Source organism: Candidozyma pseudohaemuli, assembly GCF_003013735.1.
Source record: "Candidozyma pseudohaemuli strain B12108 chromosome Unknown scaffold00008, whole genome shotgun sequence".
Lineage (NCBI taxonomy): Eukaryota > Fungi > Ascomycota > Pichiomycetes > Serinales > Metschnikowiaceae > Candidozyma > Candidozyma pseudohaemuli.
Window position 1 is genome coordinate 170,363 of NW_020194442.1, and position 21,833 is coordinate 192,195.

Genomic DNA, 21,833 nt, shown 5'->3' on the forward strand with positions numbered 1-21,833 from the left:
TTGAAACAGTTGCAATGTCATCAAAATCCAACTTTCTGGAGGCCAAAGACGGAAATGGGACTTTGAGGGTAGAAACAACAACCCACCAATTTCACACTTCTAGAATCACCATCGTCCCACACTCGTCACAGAATTTAAGATTTCAAACCCAAAATCATAACTTCACTATCCCAGCCTAGCCAACTCATTAAACTTCTACCAGGCGGCAATTTTGTCCGTTCCTCGGCATCAAACAAGCATCACCCATGCAACATGAAAGCGGTCATGACTTTCCAAAAAGGCTGCACTTCAAGAACCCACGCATACGGCGCTAGCGGGCTGCAAAACGTTTGCCGTCATTTGGACAAATCCGTTCTCAATTCCGAAGGCCCATTTACGAATGCCAATGCGATGACATGCAAATTTACCAAGAAATTCCGAGAACGAGGAATTGATGAGGAATTGAGAATGAAGCTTTGAGGATTAAGAAATGAAAATCGAGGATAAAAGAAGATTCCAAAAGCCCAGGCACTGTGGTTCCACGGATCTCGTCCAGAAGCAAGTACGAGAGGATAAGCGCCCTTTGTTTTGAAGCCTTCAAACACCATCAATGGCATTGTTGCCAAAGAGGAAACACAATTCCGAAATATAGCCGCGGTTACGCTCGAGAGAAGAAGAACCTCGGCACCATTGTCCAGTGGTCCAGAAGCTCTTTGTGCTACTTTTCTTACTCGGCGAAAAAAGAACAAAGTGGGATCTGGTTAAGCGGTGTCACAAAACCGTGTATTGTACGCGAACAATGCAGGAAACGACAACCCCAGAACCACGTCCTTTTCAAAAAGTATAACTTTTTTTTTTTTTTTAGCAACACCTGCAATTCCCACGCTAACCTCCAACCTAATGCAAAGCCAATTTTTTAGTCGAGCATTCCCTGCTTTTCTGACGCGGTGCGCCTAACCCAAAATGCAAGGCGCTGCAATGCCGATCCCACCTGTCGGTGGAAACAATAAGCGGCGCCGAGGATCGAAGTCAGATTGTGACATGGGAATGTGCCGTTAAGCCTTGCCAGGGTATTTAGAGTTTATGCAACGGTTTGCTACTTTGAGCCGTGCCCTTTTTTGGGTTTGGCCTCACGGATTAAGGTATGCTTTAGGCTTTCGCCAGGCATTGTTGGGGTAGACGTAAGATGAGTCAGAAACGGGCACATGGAGCCGAAAAGCCAGGCTGCAACGGCATGTAGGCTTTTTAGACCACACCGTAGTGGTTTTAAAGCCCAAGCCCGGCTCACGCCTCGGAGGCTTGCTCCGGTGATTCGCGTCGATAATCTGCCTGAGGCGTTCAGGGTGGGTGGGTGGTGGGTGGTAGCATTGAGACGGTGAATTTTTAGGAATTTGAGGAATGAAGGGATTGAGGAATTTAGGGGTAAGGGATTGAGGGATTAAGGAATTTGAAGGCGTTAAGGTTTGGTGAGTTTTGCTGCAATTGGATCAATCGGGACGAAGTGGTGGTGAATTTGCTCAATTGGTGTACTACAGCACCGTAGCAACTGATGCTTTCCAGGGTAGTTGTAGAAAAGCCCAAGTTCCAAAGGTCGTCCTCCAAAGAGAGGTTGAACTTTTCAGAGCGACTACGAATTTTAATAAGATTGGGGGTTTCGCTTCAGGCATGAGTCTCTCAATATCCGTACAGCCCTCCTGAATGTATCGAAATTATTCTTGACTAGCTTCGTAGCCTTCATCGTGATGACATTGTCAATGACTGTGGACGAGATAACGGAAGGGAACGTACTTATAGCGTATTTGGCTTATCTGACCCCATTTCAATGGCCAGACCTCAATGCTCCCTATAAACCAAATACCAAAAGAAATCGAAACCCACTGCACTAAATCCCACAGGTTGCAACATCTCCTACATCTCGTATTAAATAAGTGTATTAAAGAAGTGAATTAGGAAGCCAAGCATATAACTGGTATCTAAGCGACAGCTTTTCGAACAAACATGAATGAAGAAAGGAAAAAGTAGCGAACGGGTGCCTCTCTAAAGCACAGCAAGAAGGGCAAGCGACACGAGCCACAGGGCGCCGTACTTCACCACCGAAGCGCCGGCCTCGTATGTGGAAACGGCCTGAGGCTCCTCTGGAGCAGCCGAGGCGTCAGGAACCACAGTGTTCAAGGTGGAAGCACCAGGGTGAGGCTCGCCTGCGACGGTTTCACCACCGGATGGGGCCTCTCCAGAAGGTTGTTCAGGAGCGTCACCAGAAGGAGCATCTCCAGATGGAGCATCTCCAGATGGCTGTTCCTCAGAAGGCTTGTCTCCAGAAGGAGCATCTCCAGAAGGCTTGTCACCAGAAGGTTGTTCACCAGATGGCTTGTCGCCAGATGGCTGCTCAGGCTCCTTTGGCTGGCCTCCAGATGGCTTGTCACCGGAAGGAGTCTCCTTTGGCTTGTCTCCAGATGGAGTCTCCTTAGGCTGCTCAGGCTGCTCGGGCTTGGGCTCCTCGCCTGGCTGCAAAATGGAGGTCACCTCTTGTGGACCGCCCTCCACGGTGGTCTCGTGGATCACAGCAGTCACCGTCTTGACCTCACCGTTCTTGTCCTCCGTCACAAGCGCCGTGGTCTCAGGACACACAGACACAATCTGCGTCACCTGGCCGTCGTCCTTGGTGGAGTCGCACACCACCACCGTCTTGGTCTTGACGTTGCCGTCTGGGTAGGTGGTCACGACGGTGCTAGTGGTGCCGGGGTCCTCTGGGGTCTCGGCTGGAGGGAAGAGAGAAGTGGTGGTGGACAACTCGCCGTCCGAGTCGGTGGTCACGATGATCACGCCAGAGTCGGTCTGCTCACCATCGCTGGTAGGCCAGGTCGAAGTGTAGGTGGTGAAGGTGGGGGACTCGGGGGTTTCTTCGGGCGGGAAGAGCGACGTGGTGGTGGTGACGGAGCCCTGGGAGTCGGTAGTGACGATAATCACACCGGAGTCGGTCTGGTCTCCGCTGGTGGGCCAAGTGGAGGTGTAGGTTGTGAAGGGTGGTTCTGGGGCATCGGAGCTTGGAGGGGCGTCCGAGCTTTCAGCAGGGGGAGCGTCCGAGGTGGTTTCCTCAGGAGGAGCAGAGCTGGAAGGTTCTGGAGATGGAGATGGCGATGGAGATGGTGATGGAGATGGTGAGGGCTCTGGTTCAGAAGAAGGCTCAGGCTCTGGCGAGGAGGCAGGCTCGGAGGAAGCAGGCTCGGAAGAAGCAGGCTCAGAAGAAGTCTCCGAAGTCGAAGTCTCCTCAGAAGAGGTCTCCGAAGAACTTGGGGGTGCAGAGCTGCTCTCAGAGCTCGACGATGGAGCCAGGCTGGAGGACTCCTCCTCGGTAGGAGCAGCAGGGAACTCTTCACACTGGCAGTTGTTGGGAACATCGCCAGGGTAGTCGCCAGAGTACGAAATACGGGTTCCTGCGTTGCCCACACCGTTGGTGGAGAAGTTGGACTCGTCGTAGCCCTCGCCGATCTTGAAGGCCATTCTGAACACACCAAGGAAGAAGGAAAGCTCCAAAGTGTCGCCCTCGTACGAGTAGCCCGTGAAGCCCGTGTTGACTCTGATCTCGTTGCCGCCGCCAAAACCAGCAACAGTGTATGTCTTGGTTCCAGTGAGCGAGGGCTCCAAGCCAAGCACAGACAACATGGACAGCTCGGACGAAAGGTAGATGGTCTGCTCGTTGTCGACGTTCCAAGGCGTGATTTCAAGCTGGAGGTGGCCGTCGTCCATGATGTTGATACATCCGTTACCCTCGATACTGGTGGTCTGAACCCAGTTCAAACGCTCAATACAGATGGTTCCCGTGTTCTCCACCTGGCCTAGCGCCTGCGAGATGGTGATGGGCGAGGCGTTACCTCTGTCCTGACGGAGGTAGATTTTGCCCGAGTTGGACCAGTCCAAAGCGGAGCCGAGGATGATGGGGGGAGTCACCGAGAACACTGGCGTGCCGATCCACATGTTCTGGGTGTTTTCGAACGTTCCCACAGAGTCCAAGTTGAAGTTGGTCACCACCTGTGCGTTCAAGGCGTTGAAGACAATGTCGCCGTCGTTCAAGATGGTTCCCGAGGCAATGGTCACAGAGGAGGCCAAGCCGTTGGTGGAGGTGACAAACCACTGGCCCTTGTTGTTCAAGTTGCCGCCGAGAACGGTAAGGGCGTTGTTGACGATGGAGTAGTAGACGCCCTCGTTGATGTTGAGCTCGCCAATGGCCAAGTTGGCGGGCGAGTTCTCGATGGTGTCTTCGCTGATGGTCAAGGCCAAAGCGGAGCTGAGGCAGGTTGCTGCCGTGAGCAAAGTCTTGTAGCTTAAGATTCCCATGGCTGGATGGTTTTTGGAAGTCCTGGCGGGCACGGCCTCCTTATATACCCTGAGGCCGGGCTGCCGGCTGCTGAGTTGCTCCAGGGTCGAAAACAATCCATTCCAGTGGTTTACTTAGAGGAGGATAGGGAATGGTTGCAAATCTGCAGCCTCTGCACGCCGCATGCACAGCTAATCACGTCGTGCTTTTTGCCTGTGGTCGTGGATTCCATTCCTTCGTGGCAAACGGCAACTGTGCATTATCTGGCCTTGCTGTGGGGCTCCAATTGGCTGTTTTTTGTCGAAAGCGAAAGCTTATCGAGGCAGTTTGTAGAGGTTACCCTGGAGTGTGCGGCTGCGGCTGCACCGTACTTGCGAGGCTTGTGCAGCGGCCCCAGGAATGTCGATTTTTAGAGAGTGGCTGGATTTCTCTGGTCGACGATCAGTTCCCCGACGGGCCGCCCAACCCACGAAAAAACCCTGAGCTGCTTGCCGCCACAATGGGCCAAGGATCGCCTGGATATTTTTGTCCGATTCCTTATTGGGCGCTGCGATCCGCTGTTCAGGAATATCAACATCTGCACACCTAGGACCTGGATCCCCAGCCTGCCAGCACCGCCAGGTGCCCAAAATCGGATCCACAGGGTGCCCGATTGCACTATTGTCATTTTGTCCTTGTTTTAGGTCGATCGTCCAATCAAGATTTCATCCCCACCGCTTCAAGTCCCTCTATCCATGGAATGCAGAGGCCAACTATCCAGACGCTTCACCATCCCATGTGCCAGATATTTTCTGCCACTTCATTCATTTTCTCGTGCTGTATTTTTCCTCTACCCATGCGGTGCCTGCTTTTGCAGACACTATTTTCCAGCCGCACCTCCCCACAACGTCTAATCCTTCTCTATCTCTCCAGAGTGAGAGATCTGCACGCTTGGGCCTCCCCATTGATGCACAGGCGTGGGACAATCCTCGCCAGAAGAGCAACATTTGGCACCGATTAGGAAAACAGCGCCGATTCCGCCGCCGGCCTTGCTCCTTTTACGAGCGAAGCTTCCTGAGCATTGTGTAGCGAAAGCTTGTTCCGGTTTTGGCTGCGAAAATCGCACCACCCAGGGCCCTCCAGGATCAGGTCTAATTCACCCCAAGCCATAATCCTCACCTAAATCCAAAATCCTAATCCCAAGCCATAATCCTCCTTGGGGCCATTCCACCTCGTTAGAAGCCCCTGGCCAGACTGGTTTTTAGTGCTGTTTACGATTTACGGAATGGGGTGTGCCCAAGCCACATTCACAAGGTGCTTCCCTCTTCGTCGCACATGGTGGAAGATCGTCAGCACATCTTTTCACGAGGGGACGAACGTCACCAGCATTCTTGCTGGCGGGGTGTGGCGCCTCGAGTGAGATCTCTATTATTTTGGATTCCTTCTTTTTCGAAGTTTCCTTTCTGGTTGTGGATTTCGACCGTTTGGGCTGCCTCCAGAGGGTCCGCGTTCCCGCCATGAAATTCTCCAAAATGCGGCAGAGGCTTTTATTCGCACTTGCACCGTGCCCGCGTTGCTTCTAATCTTGGAACCCATGGTCCCCTCTGCAAATCGGCGTAATTGTGCAATTGGCGTAATTGTGCTTTTTTGGGTTTAATGTCCCGTGGCAGGCTCTTGGCTGTTTCACTGTCATGCTTGCTTTCCTTTTTCTCTGAACCAGGCTTTGGCTGAACTCGAGCGCAATCGCTGATACCTCGCATTGACTATCCACCAGAGGCCGTTTGCCCAACTTTTTCCAACTTTTTCTTAAATTTTTCAACCCGTTTTTCTTAACTTTTTCTGAAATTTCCCTCAAGAGGTTCGCTTTTCTTAGCGCACAGCAGCTCAGGCGATTATACGCTGTTTCCTCTTCCTCAGGTGATACCGGCAGCTGGCTCGGTGGAGTTCCCGATCGACAGAGATCGTCCACACTGCGTTTCGACGCCGTCTTCGACGCAGAAAAAGAAGAATACCCCCAGCTTTTCGGCAAGTGACCCTGCCGACCCAAATGGAGGTTTAATGATTTGCAGCTGTTCAGAACGTGGGTTCTATTTCTGTCATTTGCGTTTTGGCAAGGACCCTGATTGGGCAGACCCGCCTGGGGTCTTCCGCCTGGGGTCTTGTGCTAGCGCTGCTGTATCTCCGATCATGGGGTACGGTCATGCCTGGGATGGACCGGTAGGGTCACCGGCAGGGTTGGAGGTGGTGTCTTGAGAAGGCTTGGAGGTTTTGTTGGGAAGGGTTTTTGCCATTTGAAACTAGTGTTACGTTTTGGCCGTAATTGGGTGTCTCGTTGCCGGAAGGTGTTGATACTACGGTGCCGAGGTGCAATTGAGGTATGGCAGTGAGAGGGAGGGTTGAGGATTAGATATGGTTGATTCGTCATAATCGCTCAATTGCGTGGGTAAGGGTGGATAGGGGGTGTGGAATTGGAACAGTCTGATTTTGGGTGACTTTGGTGGGATCCAGAGCTTCACAGTCTGTTGTCTAGGTTTGAGTCACAGGAGTGAAAGCATGGAAGCCACACCCCCAAAATGACACAAATGGGAAGAGAAGGGTTCCAAGAGAGATTTTAAAATCCACTTGAATCCATTTTTCTCCAGCCCTGCCCTTGCCTTTGAGTGCACCGCAATCGAGCTTCAATCCAAAGAAGCAAGCACACAGATCCACCAGTCAGCACCCGCCAAATCGCCAGAATCTGAAGATTTTCTGGAATTCTTAGCTCAACTTGTATTGCCAAAACAGAAACGGCTCATCAACTTCCCGCTGCCGTGGCCACTCCACCCTATCTATCTGATCAGTTCACTGTCAAGCCCAAGACAAACAGCACCGCTCATTGTCTCGTCCCACTCAACTCATTCCCACTCAGCCATTCCCGCTAAGCTCTGATTTTTATTTTTCAAAACCCTGCTTTCGTGCTTTCCGAACCAAAATCAAATAACAAAAATCGTCAAAGGCAGAGGCCATCCGGCAAGCCCACGGAAAACCGTCTATCGCCTCGTGCCTGTCATTTTCCGGATAAACTCTGAAACCGCCGGCGCCCAGGACAAAGGTGCACATTCTTCCATATTACAAGCGTCTGGACCCGGAAACGTCCACTGTGGCTCCGGACTTTCTAGGCACGAAGCCGAGGCCGTGTTTTTTACGAATTCAGCCGTGGCGTTTACTACCAAGTTGCATTCACATTCACCTCAGCTTGTGAATTTTACAATTCCCATATCCACATTTTTGTCGTTGCAAATCCCAGCTAGTCATTACGCCAAAACGGAGTCTTGCAGATGCTCCAGGAACAAAACGTCAACTCACGTAGGCGAATGCGAGGCCGTTGCGGCACGAGCAGGCGCGTTTTGCGAGGAACCCTGGCCCAGCAAAACACGGCCCACTTCGGCGGAAACAGGTGTTTTCGAAAAACTGGAAAAATTCACCGCCAAAACACAACCACAAAAAGCCATTGGCGAAAAATCACCGCAAAAAACCACCCAGAACATCCCCAAACCGCCACCACCCCCTGGGTTCTGGCCCCACCGCCTCGATCGCGAATCGCGACTTTTGGCGTCTCGCAGCCTCCATCCTCCATAAACGCTCCCACCTTAACCCCAAAACAGTCCACGTTCCTCACCTTTAAGCCCAGATTGCCCCTGCTGCTGGCGGTGCCTGCTTCGCCTGCTCTCGTCATATCGCCTCTCGCGTTCGGAGCTTCCAGGCTTCGCCGCAACCCCTGTAGAAAAATGGCTGCAAAAAGTATAAAGCTGCCACCCGCTGCCTCCACCTCCACCATCTCCAGTTCTCCTCCACCCCCATGCTTTCTGCGTTTGTCCTTCTTTCCCTAGCACTCACCTGCGACGCTCTCACGTTGCCTGCCAGCCAGGACACCGTGGGGTTTTCTGCCAATGCGTGGAACGGCAACCTGGTCACCTCTCTGTCCACTGACGACTATGCTGGATACACTGCCGACCGCTTTGGCGAGGCCCAGGCTGGCCCTGCCTCTCTGAGCTCCAGTTCCAGCTCCCAGGCTTTCCAGGAGCCATCTTTCGAGACTAGCTCTCTGGAGTCTTCTTCCCAGACTAGCTCGCTGGAGCCATTTTTCGCAGCCAGCTCTCTGGAGCCTCAACAGACTTCCCAGGAAACGGCTGCTTTTTCTTCAATTGCAGAGACTTCGTCTGCTTGGGCGCCCGAGACCCCCAGTTCTTCCTCGGAAATCAATTCCTCCAGAGCCTCGCTTCCTTGGGAATCTCCACTGTCGGAGCTTCAGGCTGTCTCTGCAGCTCCAGAGGCTGCTGAGTCTTCTGCTGAGTCTTCTGCTGCATCGTCTGCTGAGTCTTCTGCTCAATTGTCCGAATCGGACCTTGGCGCTTCCACAACCATCAGTGGCGAGTGGTCTGCTGAATCGTCTGCTGACTTATCTGAATCCGATCTTGGAGCTTCTTCCACCATAACTGGGGAGTGGTCTGCTGAGTCTTCCTCCCAGCCCGAGGAATTCGATTCCGCTCAATCCTCCGACCCAATTGAGTCCTCCATCGAATCCTCCACTGAGTCCTCCGTCGAATCCTCCACTGAGTCCTCCGTCGAATCCTCCGCTGTTTCTTCAGACTCTGCTGCTCCCTCAGATCTCGCTTCTGCGGTAGCTTCTTCAACCGAGGCCTCTGAAGCCTCCTCCTCGGCCTTGTCGGCCTCGTCGGCTGCTTCTCTGGCAGAAGCCAGCTTTGCGTCCTTCTCCAACTCCACCGTGGTGTCCACGCTTCTCACCACCCGACTCGTCACCTTGTCGGCTGAAAACGGCCCCACCACCGTCTACTCCACCGAGGTGGTCACCGAAGTCGTCACTGTGGGCGGAAACGGCGACGACGACAACGACGAAAACACCCAGAACAACGCTCCTCAGGTCACCACGGACGTCCACACCACCACCGATGCCGACGGCACCGAGGAAACCACCGTGGAGGTGACCACCCTAGTGACCGAGGCTGCCGAGACCGGGTCTGGCAGTGGTGGAAGTGACGGTTCTGGAAATGGTGGTTCTGGAAATTCTGGAAATTCTGGTAACGGCAATTCCGGTAACGGCAATGCTGGTGGTAATGGCAATTCTGGTGGTAACGGCTCTGGTTCTGGTAACGACAACGACAACGACAACTCTGGAAACGCAGACCAGACCACCCTGACCATCTTATTCACCGTCACCGTCGATAGCCCCTCCTCCTCGGAAACCCCGGTCTTGCCTTCCTCGCCAGGCCAGGGCGGCTACGGAAGCAACAGCACCATCTCCTCGCTGAACTCGTCCCAGCCCTTCACTTCCTTGGCTGCAAACAGCAGTGACTCGTATTCTACTGCTTCCTACAACTCCTCCACGCTTTTGAGCGGAGCCCAGCTTCCACAGCTGTCCACGTTCCTTCTGGTGGCCTCCAGCGCCGCCCCCTCCGGTTTTTAGTCACGAATCTTATAGAGTTTAGAGTGTTGTAGTGTGAGGTGAGCATATGAGATCATGGGATACGATATGGTGGGAAGTTTTCTTTAAGAAATTGTTTTTGTATTTCAATTTTAAAAGTTATTTTTATTCTTCTTATTTGAGTATTGAACAGAAAGTAAGGTTTCGCTGATTTTGTGTTATTTTTTTTTTTTTTTTTGTTAGATTTGTGGTGATTATTTGGAGTAGTGAGGTCTAGTCAAATGAAGAGGATAGTGTAAGAATTGTTGAAGAGACGTTTGGTGCACAATTAATGATAATGAAGAGGGTTAGTTTTCTGGCGTTTCTTCCTTTCTGTTGTATTTCGATATTAGTTATTTCTTCCCTTTTTTTTTTTATGTTTTCATAAATTTTGATATTATAGCTTTTTGTGGAAAATTCACCGAATGTCTTCAACTTTTACCTCGAGATACAGAAACTCACAAGAATCCAGAATTCGTACATAGAGACAAAAACGTCCAAAAACGCCCAAATCAACAAATCCAAATCCCTACACTCACATAAATAAATTATTAATTGGGTATAAAACGAAATTATAAACGAAGAAATAAATCCCAGAAAATCATGTAGAACGAAAGAAAGCATGGTGAAGTTCACCTCTAAGCGATAGCGAAAAATGCAAGTGGGAGCAACCATTTGAGGCTCACCCTTGGAACGGAGGCAGCAGCCTCGTAAGCAGACACAGTAGCCTCTGGCTCACTGCTGCTGAAAGAAGTGTAGATAGACTCGAGAGTGTTGTAGCCACCCGATGTCTTGGAAGATGCAACACCCTCAGTGACACCGGCAGCGTTAGACTCGGTGACGGCAGTGCCCTCTGGAGCTGGACCCTGTGCCTCTGGCGAAGCAGTAGTAGGCTCAGTGGCATCTCCAGCAACAGTAGTAGAGCCGGCCTTGGAGGTAACAGCAGCAGGTGTTTGGACAGGAGTGTCAGCAGGAATCTCGGCGGCAGTAGTACCACCAACGGCAGTCTCCACTGGAGCAGTGGTACCTTCAGCAGTCTCTGATGGAGCGGCCTCAGTGGCTTCAGTAGATACAGACTCGCCTGCAATAGTAGACTTACCTGGAGCATCGGTGACAACTGGAGCCTCAGTCACACCTGGAGCAGAAGACTCAGGACAGATGGAGGTGTAGTAAGTCACGGTACCGTGGACGGTGCTCTCGTGGATGGCAGCAGTCACGGTGGATTCAGCTCCATCCTCATCGGTGGAAACGAAAGTGGTGGTCACTGGTGGAACAGAGGTGACTGTGGTCAACTCACCGTTAGAGTTGGTGGTTTCACAGACAACAACCGTCTTGCTGATAGTCTCGCCGTTGACGTCAGTTGTAACAACTGTGGTGGTCTCACTGGATGGAGAGGCGTCGGTGACGTAATCAGAAGTGGATGTGGTCAACTCACCGTTGGAGTCGGTAGTCTCGCATACAACAACGGTCTTGGTGATGGTTTCTCCGTTGACATCGGTGGTGACAACTGCAGTGGTGTACTCGCTGGATGGAGCGTTATCATAAGCAGACGTCGAAGTTGTCAAGGAGCCCTCAGAGTCGGTTGTCACAACAGCAACACCGGATTCAGTGGTGACACTGCCGTCAGAGCCGGTAGAAGTCCAGGTGGTTGGGTAGCTCGTCAAGGCTGGGGTCTCAGCAGGGTATTCTGAGGTGAACGAGGTCAACTCGCCCTCTGAGTCAGTGGTGACAATAACCACGCCGGAGTCGGTAACAACGTCACCATTATCATCGGTAGTAGTCCAGGTGGTTGGGAAACTGGTCAAGTCTGGAGTACCTTCAGGGAAGGCAGATGTGGTAGTCGTCAACTGGCCGTCAGAGTCAGTAGTGACAATAACTACTCCAGATTCGGTCACGGGGCTGCCGTCGGAGTCCGTAGTCCAAGTGCTGACGTACGAAGTAGGAGCAATGGAGTTAGGGAACTCAGAAGTGGTAGTGGTGAGCGAACCTTCGGAATCGGTGGTGACGATCACGACACCAGACTCAGTAGCAGGGTTTCCGTCAGCATCCGTAGTGGTCCAAGTAGTGGTGTAGTCAGTTGGACCGCCAAAGCCGGAGGTGGTGGTTGTCAAATCACCGTTGGAGTCAGTGGTGACAATCACGACACCGGATTCAGTGGCAGGGTTGCCATTGGCATCGGTGGTAGTCCAAGTGGTAGTGTACTCTGTCTCACCGTCTTGGCCAAACTCTGAAGTGGTGGTGGTCAAGAAACCGTTAGAATCAGTGGTAACGATGACAACGCCAGACTCAGTAACTGGGTCTCCGTTGGAGTCAGTGGTGGTCCACGTTGTAGTGAATTCGGTCTCACCAGCACCTGGGAACTTGGAGGTTGTAGTAGTCAAAGCTCCGTCAGAGTCGGTGGTCACGATAACAACACCAGAATCGGTCTCCACGTTACCATTGGCATCAGTAGTCGTCCAGGTAGTGGTGACATCAGTTTGACCAGGTTGGCCGAATTGCGATGTGGTTGTTGTCAAGGAGCCCTCTGAGTCAGTGGTGACGATAACAACGCCCGATTCAGTGACAGGGTTACCGTTGGCGTCGGTGGAAGTCCAGGTTGTTGTGTACTCGGTTTCACCTTCGCCAGGGAACAACGAAGTAGAGGTAGTCACGGCACCATCAGCATCAGTTGTCACAATGACGACACCAGACTCAGTGACTGGGTTGCCGTTTGAGTCTGTAGTAGTCCAGGTGGTAGTGTAATCAGAATCTTCAGCACCAGCACCAGGGAACTGCGAGGTTGTGGTGGTCAAGGCACCGTCGGAATCGGTAGTAACAATAACCACGCCAGATTCTGTAACAGGATTACCGTTGGAGTCAGTAGTGGTCCATGTGGTAGTGTAATCGGACACTCCAGAGTCTGGGAACTGGGAAGTGGTGGTGGTCAATGACCCATCAGCATCAGTCGTGACGATAACGACTCCAGATTCAGTAGCAGGGTTGCCGTTTGCATCTGTGGTGGTCCAGGTGGTAGTGTAGTCTGTTGCACCAGCAGGGAATTGAGAAGTGGTTGTAGTCAATGAACCATTAGGATCAGTGGTCACAATCACAACACCAGACTCGGTAACAGGGTTGCCATTGGCATCGGTAGTAGTCCAAGTTGTAGTGTACTCAGAATCCTCAGCACCAGGGAATTGGGAGGTGGTAGTGGTCAAAGAACCCTCAGAATCAGTGGTGACGATAACGACGCCGGACTCGGTAACAGGGTTTCCGTTGGCATCTGTGGTGGTCCATGTCGTGGTGACATCTGTAACTCCAGCACCTGGGAACTGAGAGGTGGTGGTAGTGAAGGCACCATCAGAATCAGTTGTAACAATAACCACACCTGATTCAGTCACAGGGTTGCCGTTAGAGTCAGTGGTAGTCCATGTCGTGGTGAAATCCGTAAGGGCTGGGAACTGAGAAGTCGTGGTTGTCAAGGATCCATCAGAATCAGTGGTGACGATCACAACACCAGATTCAGTGACAGGATTTCCGTTAGCATCAGTAGTAGTCCAAGTGGTAGTAACCTCAGTTGCACCGGAGTCTGGGAACTGAGAGGTTGTAGTAGTCAATGCACCATCGGAATCGGTGGTAACGATGACAACACCGGATTCAGTAACTGGGTTTCCGTTAGAGTCAGTGGTGGTCCAGGTAGTAGTAAACTCGGTTGGACCAGACTCAGGGAATTCGGAAGTAGTGGTAGTCAAAGCACCATCAGAATCAGTGGTGACGATCACAACACCAGATTCAGTGACAGGATTTCCGTTAGCATCAGTAGTAGTCCAAGTGGTAGTAACTTCAGTTGCACCGGAGTCTGGGAACTGAGAGGTTGTAGTAGTCAATGCACCATCAGAATCAGTGGTGACGATGACAACACCGGATTCAGTAACTGGGTTACCGTTGGAGTCGGTAGTAGTCCAAGTAGTAGTGAATTCAGTTGGGCCAGATTCTGGGAACTCTGAGGTAGTAGTAGTCAAGGAACCATCAGAGTCGGTGGTGACAATTACAACACCGGACTCGGTGACAGGGTTTCCGTTAGCATCCGTAGTGGTCCAAGTAGTGGTAAACTCAGTTGGACCAGACTCTGGGAACTCTGAGGTAGTGGTAGTCAAAGCACCATCGGAATCAGTAGTGACGATCACAACACCGGATTCGGTAACTGGATTACCATTGCTGTCAGTAGTGGTCCATGTCGTGGTATATTCTGTCTCTGCGACACCTGGGAATTGGGATGTGGAAGTCGTCAAAGCGCCGTTAGAATCGGTTGTGACGATAACCACACCAGACTCGGTTGTTGGGTTACCGTTTGAATCAGTGGTTGTCCATGTAGTGGTGTACTCAGACTCGGCGGCGTCAGGGAACTGAGATGTTGTAGTTGTCAAAGCACCATCAGCATCGGTAGTAACGATCACAACACCTGATTCGGTAGCTGGATTGCCGTTAGCATCAGTAGTAGTCCAAGTAGTGGTGACCTGAGTTGCACCTGAATCAGGGAACTGAGAAGTGGTAGTGGTGAAAGCACCGTCAGAATCAGTGGTAACAATCACGACTCCAGATTCGGTGACTGGGTTACCATTAGCATCGGTGGTGGTCCAGGTGGTGGTGTAGTCAGTAACGTCAGGGTACTGGGAGGTGGTTGTGGCCAAGGATCCATCGGAATCAGTAGTAACGATGACAACACCGGATTCAGTCACTGGATTACCGTCAGCATCCGTTGTGGTCCAAGTAGTAGTGAACTCGGTTGGGACGGACTCAGGGAATTCGGAAGTAGTGGTTGTCAACGAACCTGCGGAATCAGTAGTGACAATTACAACGCCAGACTCGGTAACTGGGTTACCGTTGGAGTCGGTAGTAGTCCAAGTAGTAGTGAATTCAGTTGGGCCGGACTCTGGGAACTCAGAAGTTGTAGTAGTCAAAGCACCATCGGAATCGGTGGTAACGATGACAACGCCAGACTCGGTAACTGGGTTTCCATCAGCATCGGTGGTGGTCCAGGTAGTGGTGAAAGTGGTCAATGGAGCACCAGAGGTGGCAGCGTCAGCATACTGGGAAGTGGTGGTGGACAAGACACCAGCGGAGTCAGTATCAACGATCACCACACCAGATTCAGTAGTAGGGTTTCCATCGGAGTCGGTGGTAGTCCATGTAGTGGTGAAAGTTGTCTCTGCTGCAGCCAAAGTGGAAGTTGTAGTAGTCAAAGATCCATTGTCATCTTCAGTCACTATCACAACACCAGAGTCGGTCACAGGGTCACCGTTTGCGTCAGTAGTAGTCCAGGTCGTGGTGAAAGTGGTGTATGGTGGTGAGATCACAGAAGTGGTGGTTGACAAAGCACCGTCCGAGTCTGTAGTCACAATAACCACCCCAGTGTCAGTCTCTGGGTTGCCGCTGGCATCAGTGGTTGTGAAAGTAGTGGTGAAGGTGGTGTAGCCTGGAATTTCAGAGCTGGAAGCCTCGGCCGAAATAACAGAAGTCGTTGTGGTCAAAGCACCATCGGCATCAGTCGTCACAATCACAACACCGGAATCAGTTTCCTCATCTCCGTTGGAGTCAGTTGTTGTCCAGGTTGTGGTGAACGTGGTGAAAGCCTCTGGAATAACCGAGGTAGAGGTAGTCAACGAACCATTTTCATCTGTAGTGACAACGACAACACCAGATTCAGTCACAGGGTTACCATCAGCATCAGTGGTAGTAAATGTCGTGGTGAAGGTGGTGTAAGGTGGCTCAATTGTGGAAGTTGTAGTTGCGAGAGAACCGTCCGAATTGGTGGTTACAATGACAACACCAGACTCAGTTACTGGGGATCCATTTCCATCATCCGTAGTCCAGGTGGTAGTGAAAGTAGTAAATGGCTCAGGAATAATGGAAGTGCTAGTGGTCAATGATCCATTCTCATCGGTAGTAACAACAACCACACCGCTTTCGGTTTCAGGGTTTCCACTAGCATCAGTGGTAGTGAAAGTAGTAGTGAAAGTGGTGTATGGAGGAGGAATGATCGAGGTAGTTGTGGTCAAAGAGCCATTCTCGTCGGTTGTAACAACCACGACACCAGATTCAGTCTCCGGGTTACCACTAGCATCGGTCGTAGTGAAGGTGGTGGTGAAAGTGGTGTAAGGAGCAGGAATGGTGGAGGTGGTTGTCGAAAGAGCACCGTCGGAATCAGTGGTAACCACAACAACACCTGACTCAGTCACTTCGTTTCCATCGGCATCATCTGTTGTCCATGTGGTGGTGAAGGTGGTGTATGGAGGAGGGATGGTAGAAGTGGTGGTGGACAAAGCACCGTCTGAGTCGGTAGTGACGATGATCACGCCTGAAGCAGTCTCTGGATTACCATCAGCATCCTCCGTAGTCCACGTAGAAGTGAAAGTGGTGAATGGCTGAGGAATGATCGAAGTCGTGGTAGTCAATGAGCCGTTCTCGTCAGTTGTCACAATGACGACACCAGAATCCGTTTCTGGGTTTCCGTCACTATTGGTGGTAGTGAAAGTCGTAGTGAAAGTAGTGAATGGCTGAGGAATGATAGACGTTGTTGTAGTCAAAGCACCCTCGGAATCGGTAGTCACAATGACCACGCCGCTTTCAGTCTCAGGGTTTCCACTTGCATCGGTAGTCGTGAAAGTGGTAGTGAACGTGGTATATGGTGGAGGAATGATTGAAGTGGTTGTAGTCAAGGCTCCATCAGTACCGGTAGTCACAATAACAACACCTGACTCGGTCTCTGGGTTTCCACTGGCATCAGCCGTAGTGAAGGTGGTGGTGAAAGTAGTAAAAGGCTGAGGAATAACTGAAGTAGTCGTGGTCAAAGATCCGTTTTCATCCGTGGTAACAACCACGACACCCGATTCAGTCTCGGGGTTTCCGCTAGCGTCACTAGTGGTAAAGGTTGTCGTGAAGGTGGTGTATGGTGGTGGGATCAAAGAAGTTGTAGTAGTCAAAGCTCCATCAGAACCAGTCGTGACAACCACAACGCCACTTTCAGTTTCAGGGTTACCACTGGCATCAGTAGTTGTGAATGTCGTAGTAAAAGTGGTGTATGGTGGAGGAATCACAGAGGTTGTGGTAGTCAAAGAGCCATTCTCATCGGTAGTGACAATCACAACACCCGATTCAGTTTCTGGGTTACCACTGGCATCGGTCGTAGTAAACGTTGTAGTGAAAGTGGTATATGGTGGTGGGATCACAGACGTAGTGGTGGTTAATGCACCATCAGAACCAGTTGTGACGATCACCACGCCAGATTCGGTCTCTGGGTTTCCACTGGCGTCCGACGTAGTAAAGGTGGTCGTATAAGTGGTGTATGGTGGTGGGATAACAGAGGTGGTTGTCGTCAACGATCCGTTCTCATCCGTAGTTACAACAACCACACCACTCTCAGTCTCTGGGTTACCTTCGGCGTCCGTAGTAGTGAAGGTGGTGGAATAACGGAAGTCGTTGTAGTCAAGGCACCATCAGTACCTGTAGTAACGATGACGACACCCGATTCAGTTTCAGGGTTACCGCTGGCGTCAGTGGTGGTAAAAGTAGTGGTGAAAGTAGTGTATGGTGGAGGGATCACTGAAGTAGTAGTAGTCAAGGATCCGTTCTCATCTGTGGTCACAATCACAACACCGCTTTCGGTCTCTGGGTTACCTTCGGCATCCGTAGTGGTAAAAGTGGTGGTGAAAGTAGTGTATGGTGGTGGAATGACCGAAGTAGTGGTTGTCAACTCACCATCCGTACCTGTAGTAACGATGACGACACCCGACTCAGTTTCTGGGTTTCCGCTGGCATCGGTTGTCGTGAAGGTTGTAGTGAAGGTGGTGTATGGTGGAGGGATAATTGACGTGGTGGTCGTCAAAGATCCGTTTTCATCCGTGGTAACAACCACAACACCCGACTCGGTCTCTGGATTGCCACTAGCGTCAGTGGTGGTGAAGGTGGTAGTGAACGTGGTGTAGGGAGGAGGAATCACCGAAGTAGTGGTGGTCAATGCACCGTCAGTACCAGTAGTCACTACTACAACGCCCGACTCAGTCTCTGGATTACCGTCCGCATCAGTGGTAGTGAATGTGGTGGTAAAGGTGGTGAAAGGCTGAGGAATCAACGAGGTGCTGGTAGTCAACGAACCGTTCTCGTCAGTCGTCACAACCACCACACCACTCTCGGTCTCGGGGTTTCCACTGGCATCTGTTGTAGTAAACGTGGTGGTGAAAGTGGTGTATGGCTGAGGAATGGTGGACGTTGTGGTAGTGAGAGACCCGTTCTCGTCACTAGTCACAATCACTACTCCAGAGTCAGTCTCACTGTCGCCATCAGCGTTCGTGGTGGTCCAGGTGCTTGTGTATGTGGTGTATGGGGGAGGAATGACCGACGTGGTGGTGGTCAAAGCGCCGTCGGAGCCGGTCGTAACAACGACCACACCCGATTCGGTCTCGGGGTTACCGCTAGCATCGGTAGTGGTGAAGGTGGTGGTGTAGGTTGTGTAGGGAGGAGGAATCACTGACGTAGTTGTCGTCAAGGATCCGTCAGAATCCGTAGTGACAATCACAACGCCCGACTCAGTCTCCGGGTTTCCACTTGCATCGGTAGTGGTGAACGTAGTCGTGAAGGTTGTGTAAGGTGGTGGGATCACAGAAGTGGTCGTAGTCAATGCACCATCGGAACCAGTAGTCACGATTACAACACCGCTCTCAGTCTCCGGGTTTCCACTTGCATCGGTGGTAGTGAACGTAGTCGTGAAGGTTGTGTAAGGTGGTGGAATGACTGAAGTAGTCGTAGTCAATGCACCATCGGAACCAGTAGTCACGATTACAACACCGCTCTCAGTCTCCGGGTTTCCACTTGCATCAGTAGTAGTGAAAGTAGTGGTGAACGTGGTATATGGAGGTGGGAACACGGAGGTGGTGGTAGTCAAGGATCCATCAGAGTCGGTAGTGACAATCACAACACCGGACTCGGTCTCGGGGTTTCCGTCGGCGTCCGTCGTGGTCCACGTGGACGTGAACTCCGTGGGTCTGCCAAACTCAGACGTGGTGGTCGTCAAGCTGCCGTCTGCATCAGTAGTAACGATGACAACACCGGATTCAGTAACTGGATTACCATCAGAATCGGTGGTTGTCCACGTGGAGGTGTACTCGGTGGGACCCTCGTAGGGAAACTCGGAGGTCGACGTGGTCAAGGCGCCGTCGGAGTCGGTGGTGACCACAACAACGCCGCTTTCTGTGACGGTGTTGCCGTTGGCATCGGTGGTGGTCCAGGTGGAGGTGAAGCTGGTGTAAGGATCAGGGGAAACGGAGGTGGAGGTGGTCCAGGCGCCGTCCGAGTCGGTCGTCACGACCACAATTCCAGATTCAGTGGAAACGCTGCCGTCAGAAGCAGTAGTGGTCCATGTGGAGGAAAACTCAGAAAAGTCTGGGGTAGTAGCTGAGCTTTCTGGCGCGGTACTTGATGCAGCAGTACTAGAAGCACTGGGGCTGGAAGCAGTCGCACTAGAAGATGTGGATTCTGTGTCAGCAACCGAGCTGGAACTGGAACTGGAAGCAGCAATTGAGCTGGAGCTGGAACTAGCTGGAATTGAGCTAGAGCTGGAGCTAGAAGCAGGAGTCGAACTAGAAGCAGGAGCCGAGCTGGAGGCACTAGAGCTAGAGCTTATCACAGTGGAAGAACTGGAGGAGCTGGGAGCGGTGGACGACGAAGGCAATTCCGTCGTGGTGGGCTCAGGGAAATCCTCACAGTAACAGATCTGCGGAACCGTGCCGGGGTAGGCGCCAGAGTAGGAGATTCGGGTACCAGCGCCGAGAAGACCGTTGGTGGAGAATCCCGAGGACGAGTAGCCAGTACCAATGTTGAAGGCGATCTTGAAGATACCCAAAAAGAAGGAAAGCGTCAAGGTGCTGCCCGAGTAGCTGTACGAGGTGAAACCGGTGCTGACACGGAGACTGTTGCCGTCACCAAAACCCACCACATTGTACGTCTTGGTACCGGTGATACTCTGCGACAAACCAAGCACCGACAATTGCGACGTGTCGGACGAAAGGTAGATGGTCTGGGCACTGGCGACGTTCCAGGGGCTGATGAGAAGCAGAAGCAGCGCATCGTCCATGACGTTGATACATCCGGAACCGCTGATACTGGTGGTTTGCAGCCAGCTCAAACGCTCAAGACAGATGGTACCGTCGTTGGTGATGGAGCCAAGCGTCTGGGAGATGGTCACCGTGGAGGAGGTGCCGGAGCTCTGACTAAGGTAGATTTTACCCGAGTTCAGCCACAGTGTGGCCGAGCCAAGGGTGATGGGAGAAAGCAACGAGTACCCGCTGATACCAAGCCACATGTCTCCGGTGTTGGAGAAGGTGGAGATGGAGTTCAAGTTGTAGGTACTCACGATACTGGATCTCAAGGAGTTGAAGGCGAGGTCTCCGCTGTTTCTGATCAGACCCAGCACGATGGAGACGGACGCAGCCAAACCGTTTGCGGAGGTGACATAGAAACCACCCTGGTTATTCAAGTTTCCCGCAATTACGGTGGCGGCGTTGTTTACGATGGAGTAGTAGACGCCTGGGTTGATTGTGAGCGATCCGATCAGTAAACTGATGGGAGAAACGCTCACCGTGTCTTGTGTGATGGTCAATGCCCATACCGCAGCGAGGTAGTAGGCGGTTGCAAACCACGCACGGAGGCTGAATACTCTCATTGGGGTTGAAGAAAAAAAGGAAATCGGAGAAGGTGGCTGAGGAACAATACTCTATATATTCGGGAAGTGCCGCATGAAAGCGAACTAAGCAGGTGGATTCCCCAAAGGGTTGCTGTGAGGGCCTGGTGAAATACGGCCGGTGGTGAAATGCATAAGCGACATGTGCGCTGCACGGATGTGGCGTACGCGGACGCGCGGCCTGCACACAAGCGCCCTGTTCTACGTACCCCCATGCGCGGCCGATCCTCTGCGGGCTGCTCTTTTGCTGGAATGAGAGGGCATCTACAGGTTGCTGGAGATCTGGTTGGGCTTCCGGCGAGTTTCAGGATATTCGGCGCCAACATGCGTATCACGCCAGAGGACGTGTAAGGCGGGAGAAACAGAGCTCCTGCACGTCCTCGTAAATTTGCAAAGCGAAGCTTCGCGAAACAGCGCTTTTTTTCTGGGGCCCCGCCGGCCCGAGGAAAATGCCATTGTCCTGAGCGGAAGTCCAAGAGTTAGGCCGTGCATGGCGGGCCAAGGGCTTCACTGATTTTTCTTCCATTTTTTGCAACGGTTAGTAATCTCACCTGAAAGGCGCAATTGCCCTCTCCACAGCTTGGTACCTCCCCGTCCAGCCATGTTTGCTTTCTAGATAACTCGCCTTACATGATCGCTACGGTATAGGTGTGTGCATGCCGTGGATTAGTCAAGCACCTGGTGACCTCGAGCAGGATTTCCCAAACCATCCCAGGCAGTCCAGTGCAGCCGCAGCCACCTTCCATTTTCGATTCCTTTTTTTTTTTTTAGTTTCCTGCGACCCAAGCAACGGTTGCCAGCTGTGGCCAGTTGCAGAAACGAGAAAGCAGGCAACTCACCCTCGTTTTACCGAACTACATACGCTTGGCGTCAAAGTCCACAGGTCGGAGTCGTGGAGGGTGGTTCCGGTTTTAATCATTTTTTTAATCTGAGCGAAGAAGAATCTGCGATCTGCGCTTGGGGTGACATGCTGATCGAACAGAACGAGGCACATTGGAATGGGCGTCCCAGCCTGACAAACCCGACGGAACTTGGCCTGGTGGTTTCTCCGTCACCGCTTCCAAGCTTTTCCAACCACTTTTTTGCTCTCGCAATCATCAACTTGACTCGCCAGCTTTTGCATGCGTTATTTACCCACGCAGCCACGCTCCAGCAGCCATGCACTGGAGCCGCTTTAGTCCACTCCAAGACACTGCGGTGTGAGACTCGGATGCCGCTGCTTTCTGGGATTCGCCATCTTTTCGATCCGGCCCGCTGCGTCTCGGTCTAAAGCCTCGCTTGGAGCATGCCGCCTCGCTTGGCCAGCCGAGGAGCAACTTTTAACCCTCGGACGGCTCTGGAAAGGGGCCCCACAGGCCTCGATGGAGTAGGGGTGGTGCATTTCCGAA

General features: G+C 52.0%; 3 protein-coding genes across 3 annotated transcripts; 1 reads left to right on the forward strand and 2 right to left on the reverse strand.

Moving 5' to 3' along the window:
* Positions 1 to 2,016: 2,016 nt before the first annotated feature.
* C7M61_003290 (uncharacterized protein) lies at positions 2,017 to 4,314 on the reverse strand (the record flags this gene model as incomplete). Its single annotated transcript, XM_024858632.1, has 1 exon — positions 2,017 to 4,314. One exon carries the CDS (start codon positions 4,312 to 4,314, stop codon positions 2,017 to 2,019), a length of 2,298 nt encoding a protein of 765 aa, XP_024713119.1.
* A 3,797-nt stretch (positions 4,315 to 8,111) lies between these two features.
* C7M61_003291 (uncharacterized protein) lies at positions 8,112 to 9,737 on the forward strand (the record flags this gene model as incomplete). The annotated part of the gene is made up of 1 exon (XM_024858633.1): positions 8,112 to 9,737. One exon carries the CDS (start codon positions 8,112 to 8,114, stop codon positions 9,735 to 9,737), a length of 1,626 nt encoding a protein of 541 aa, XP_024713120.1.
* Positions 9,738 to 10,372: 635 nt separating this feature from the next.
* C7M61_003292 (uncharacterized protein) lies at positions 10,373 to 20,427 on the reverse strand (the record flags this gene model as incomplete). The annotated part of the gene is made up of 2 exons (XM_024858634.1): positions 10,373 to 17,134; positions 17,182 to 20,427. The coding sequence occupies 2 exons, from the start codon at positions 20,425 to 20,427 to the stop codon at positions 10,373 to 10,375; spliced, it is 10,008 nt and encodes a 3,335-aa protein (XP_024713121.1).
* Between the last annotated feature and the right edge of the window lie 1,406 nt (positions 20,428 to 21,833).